At 45.6% G+C, this 5042-nt stretch overlaps 1 protein-coding gene across 1 annotated transcript; it reads left to right on the forward strand.

Annotated features, from left to right (window-relative positions):
- Positions 1 to 408: 408 nt before the first annotated feature.
- Positions 409 to 5042, forward strand: LOC137729482 (formin-like protein 1). Its single transcript, XM_068468444.1, has 4 exons — positions 409 to 2703; positions 2824 to 3023; positions 3338 to 3582; positions 3845 to 5042. The coding sequence occupies exons 1-4, from the start codon at positions 617 to 619 to the stop codon at positions 4706 to 4708; spliced, it is 3396 nt and encodes a 1131-aa protein (XP_068324545.1). The 5' UTR covers positions 409 to 616; the 3' UTR covers positions 4709 to 5042.

A 5042-nucleotide genomic window follows, 5' to 3' on the forward strand; every position in this document is an offset into this window, starting at 1 on the left:
TACAAAGACATGAGACTAGCAGCTACTCTGCCCAATGTTCACACAGGCAATTCATCCAACAATTGAAAGACATTTGAAGAACATTTCAGATTTTCAAAGAGTAACATCCAATTCTTCCGTGAAGAATGTCTTGTTCATGATTAGACTTGGACACCAGCCTTTCATAATTAACAAAGTTTTGAGAGTTCTCACATCCTCCCAACTTCCCCTTCAACTGTAGCATTAACTGTGTACAGAGTATAATCCCAACGTAGACCACAAAATAATTAAATTTTAACCACAACAAAACAAAACCAAAGAGTGGACAAAAACACAAAACAGTCCCATCGTTCCACTAGTGGAAGTAGTAGCAACTACCGACTGGCGAGCAAACATCTCACTAAAACAGCAGTCCAACTCCCAGTAAGAATCTTAGCTGGATGCAGCTGCCCTCACTTACCACCACCACCAACAGACCATTTCCCATTTCTATAACCCCTTTTCACCCTCAAAATACAACTTTTTCACACTTTCCCTTTCTCTCTCCTCCCTTTCTCTCTCTAGAGTCTAGACTGACAAATTTCACTCACAAAAACACCGGGGACTCTGCAGCAACCCAATCTCCAAGCTCACCACAATGCCCACCTACTTCATCTTCCTCCTGCTCTTCTTATCCTCTCCACTCACTGCATCTCCAAGGCCAAACTATAGAGTCCTACACCAGCCATTTCTGCCTCAGGAATCTTCTTCGCCGCCGCCCACTCACCCACCATCTCCATCCCCGCCTTCCCCTCCTCCGAACCCAACTCCCCCAAAGTATCCATTTTCCAGTTCCAATTCTCCCCCTCCCAATTCCCCATTTTTCCCATCCAACCCTTCCCCTCCGCCTCCCCCTCCCGCCCCAGCCACCGCCTTCGCCTCATTCCCCGCCAACATCTCCTCCCTCATCGTCCCCCAGCCCACCAAAAACTCCAGCTCCCACAAGCTCCTCGGCCTCACTATCGCCGCCGTGCTCTCCGCCGTCGTTGTGGTGGCCGTTGCCGCATTCTTCCTTTACCGTCGCAGACGGCACAACAGCCGCAACTTCCCCGATGAGGATGAGGATGAGAAGTCGTATCTTAGATCCGAACACAGCAACAGGCTGTTACAGGCGCCCAATCTCGGCCAGTCCTACAGTGGGACCCACAAGCTCCGGACCGGCTCCTCCACCAGCTCCGAGTTCCTTTACCTGGGCACATTGGTCAATTCACGCTCACTTGAGGAGAGAGTCGACTCGGGCGGGAGTGTTGGTCGAAGCGCCGAATTAGAAACTCGGAAAGTCGACTCACCGGACCTCCAGCCGCTTCCGCCGCTTTCTCGGCAGATCTCGAGGCTGGGCCGTAGCGAGAATGCCAAACTGGGTTCGACTCAGGACCGAGACGATGAGGAAGAGGAAGAGGAAGAAGAGTTCTACTCCCCCAGAGGGTCTTCGGGCGATCGCGAGAGCTCCAACGGAAACGGATCCGGGTCCAGGAGAATGTTGACGGCGGTAGCGGGTGGCGTATTTGACCGAAGAAGCAGCGAAACCACGTCGTGTTCTTGCTCGTCTTCCGAATTGGGTTCACCGCCTCGATCACACTCTATCAGTCTCTCGCCTCCGGTGACTTTGAGTCCCAACAGAAGACCAGAAGAGCCCAAACTGCCGGAGCCCTCAGCCACGCGTTATACGACGCCGTTTGGAGACGTCAATGTACGGTCTCCGTCGTTGACTCCACTGTCTTCGCCGGAGAGAGCTGCTGACGAATACCCATCTGCATCGGACCGAAACGGAGGGTCTCCGTCGATGTCCTCGTTATCTTCGTCGCCGGAGAGAGGATTGGAGAAGACCCCAGATGCACCGCTAAAAGTTTCAGTCGTTTCGGATCAAAGTTCGCCGATTTCTTCACCGGAGAGAGATTTCGGAAACAACCCACATGCATCATCGAAAGTTTCGGTAGTTACGGATCAAAGTTCGCTGATTTCGTCACCGGAGAGACATTTCGGAATCAATCCAGATGCATTATCGAAAGTTTCGGTGGTTTCGGGTCAGAGTTCTCCTATTTCTTCACCGGAATTAAATTTCGGAAACAACGCAGATGGGTTAACGAAAGTTACGGCCTTTCCGGATCGGAATGATCAGTCCCCTTCCCCATTATCACATTGTTCATCGTCACCGGAGAGAGAATCAGACGGTTCTGATTCAAAAGCCAAGTCGTTTTCACCTTCTATGTCACAACTGAGAGGTTTGGAGAACTCAGCTACCTCACCAAGAATTTCAAATGCTTCGGATCGAGCATTTATTCATTTGGATCCCAAAATGCAGTCTCTTTCATCATCTTCATCGTCTTCGTTGTCGAATTCACCGGAGAGAGCGTTTAGTGTTGGTTTAAAGCAGCCTCTTTCGGTTCCTCCACCGCCACCGCCAATGCCTCCTTCACTGAGACTCTGGGAGACTCCAAGTCCTAGAACACCAGTTGGCCAAGTGATCTCTAGGCCTCCAGCTCTCATACCTCCTTCAAGACCTTTTGTGATTCAAAACCCGGGAAAGGTCTCTGTTTCGCCTGTGGAGTTGCCACCAAGTTCTACGCCGTTGGAGCCGATTGAGGAGACTCCGAAACCCAAGTTGAAGCCATTGCATTGGGATAAAGTTAGAGCAAGCTCCGACCGCGAAATGGTGTGGGATCAGCTTAGATCAAGCTCTTTCAAGTAAGATATTACTCATTTGCATTTACTTGCTTTACTTGTTATGGTAGACTTATAAATTATGTAGTAGGTTGGTATACTGTGTTGCTCTACTAAATTAGTGGAATTATTGGTTGGTTGCAGATTGAATGAAGAAATGATAGAGACATTGTTTGTTGTAAAAACACCGAACCCGAATCCAAAAGAAACGACCCCACGAGCGGTTCTTCCCTCACTGAACCAAGAGAACAGAGTGCTTGATCCTAAAAAGTCCCAAAATATTGCAATCTCGCTAAGGGCGCTCAATGTGACCATAGAGGAAGTTTGCGAAGCTTTATTAGAAGGTAAAATTCGTTAAATATTGGCTATATCTTCGACGTTGTCTTCCTTTACCGCAAAAATTATTTAACGTTGGTGGTAATATCTTGTATGCTTTTGGTTATAACGTGAGCATGCCGTTTAGTTAAATTGAGAATTTAAATTTGGTTGGTACGGGAAATATTTGAATCCTCATGAAACCACTTTTCGTAAGTTCATAACAAGATTCCAAATATAAAGTTATTACAAGCTAATAAATAGACTGCAGCTGGAATGGTTTGTGATAATTTTTGTGTGATAGTGAATTCATGGTGTTTGTTGGTATTGGTTATGAATGCAGGAAACTCGGATGCTCTTGGAACTGAATTACTTGAAAGTCTAATGAAGATGGCTCCAACCAAAGAAGAAGAACGTAAGCTGAAGGAATACAAAGACGACTCACCAGTGAAGCTTGGTCCTGCTGAGAGATTTTTGAAAGAGCTGCTTGACGTTCCATTTGCATTTAGAAGGATTGATGCAATGCTTTACGTGACTAATTTTGAGTCTGAGATCGAGTACCTTAAAAAATCGTTTGAAACTCTAGAGGTAAATCACACCATTCCTTTCTCCTTTTAACATGTGATGTTAGATTCATTTTTGTTTGCTTATGCTAAGATAGATTCGTTTTTGTTTGCTTATGCTAAGACGGTAACATTAAGCTAACGTTTCCATCAAGATGGAATATACCAAGGCACATAAAACATTAATTAGTAAATCAAATGTGTTTGAATTAACATGGATATTTCTATCCATAGGGAAATGATAGTTTTCCATCAAGCGTTATCTCATTGGAACTTCCTTTATTTAGGCTGCCTGTGAAGAATTGAGAAACAGCAGGATGTTCTTGAAGCTTCTGGAAGCTGTTCTAAAGACTGGAAACCGGATGAATGTTGGGACAAACCGTGGTGATGCCCATGCATTCAAACTGGACACACTCCTCAAGCTGGTTGACGTTAAGGGGGCAGATGGGAAAACAACACTCCTGCATTTTGTCGTACAAGAAATCATAAGAACTGAAGGTGCTCGTCTCACTGGTGGCAATCAAATTTCAAACCCAACTTTGAGTGATGATGTCAAGTGCAGGAGGCTTGGCCTGCAAGTTGTTTCAGCTCTCAGTTCAGACCTCAGTAACGTGAAGAAAGCTGCTGCCATGGATTTTGATGTGCTTAGCAGTGATGTTTCCAAGCTTTCTAAAGGAATTAGCAACATTGCAGAGGTGGTGCAACTGAATGAGACAACGGTATCAGATGATAGCAGGCGGAAATTTTCAGAGTTGATGAACATGTTCATGAAATTGGCTGAAGAGGAGATTATAAGACTTCAAGCTCAAGAAAGTGTTGCACTGTCCCTGGTGAAGGAGATTACAGAGTACTTCCATGGAAACTCTGCTAGGGAAGAAGCTCACCCGTTTAGAATCTTCACGGTGGTCAGAGACTTTCTTACAGTTCTTGATCGGGTATGCAAGGAAGTTGGTATGATAAATGAGCGAACCCAAGTTAGTACCGCCCACAAATTTCCAGTTCCAGTAAATCCAATGCTACCACAAATAGTTCCGGTAAATCCAATGCTGCCACAAGTAGTTCCAGTCAATCCAATGCCACCACAAGTACTTCCTGGAATTCATGAGTTGAGGCGGTACGGTTCGTCCGATGATGAGAGCACAGCTCCGTAGTTTCTGCAGCTCATTTCAGGATGACTTTTTGGTTCGATTTAGTAAAAGCGCCTGAAGGAGGCGGTTTGAACAGCTTGCAATTGCATGCCAGGTTTATGTTATATATAGCTTCAGGTTCCCCCCCACCCCGCAAATTGTGTACTTGTAAAAATTCATGTAAGCGATTTTGCGTTCTATAGATTATATACAGAGGAGGAGATTTTATCTGGGAAGAATAAGTTGCAATTCAGACTAGATAGTTTCTGGGAAGATCAATCATGCAGCTTGTTCTTGACTGTAGACAGTTTATGTAAATGTTCTGAATTGTATCAAGCCACTAATTTATTCTCTACAA

The sequence above is a fragment of the Pyrus communis genome, chromosome 3 (genome assembly GCF_963583255.1).
Source record: "Pyrus communis chromosome 3, drPyrComm1.1, whole genome shotgun sequence".
In the NCBI taxonomy this organism is placed as follows: Eukaryota; Viridiplantae; Streptophyta; class Magnoliopsida; order Rosales; family Rosaceae; genus Pyrus; species Pyrus communis.

Excerpts from the sequence above, each read along its gene's own strand:
- LOC137729482 (XM_068468444.1), top strand. The coding sequence starts at position 617 with ATGCCCACCTACTTCATCTTCCTCCTGCTCTTCTTATCCTCTCCACTC. Across the intron at positions 2,704-2,823 it reads CTTAGATCAAGCTCTTTCAA|ATTGAATGAAGAAATGATAG; the intron begins GTAAGATATTAC and ends GGTTGGTTGCAG. Across the intron at positions 3,583-3,844 it reads AATCGTTTGAAACTCTAGAG|GCTGCCTGTGAAGAATTGAG; the intron begins GTAAATCACACC and ends TCCTTTATTTAG.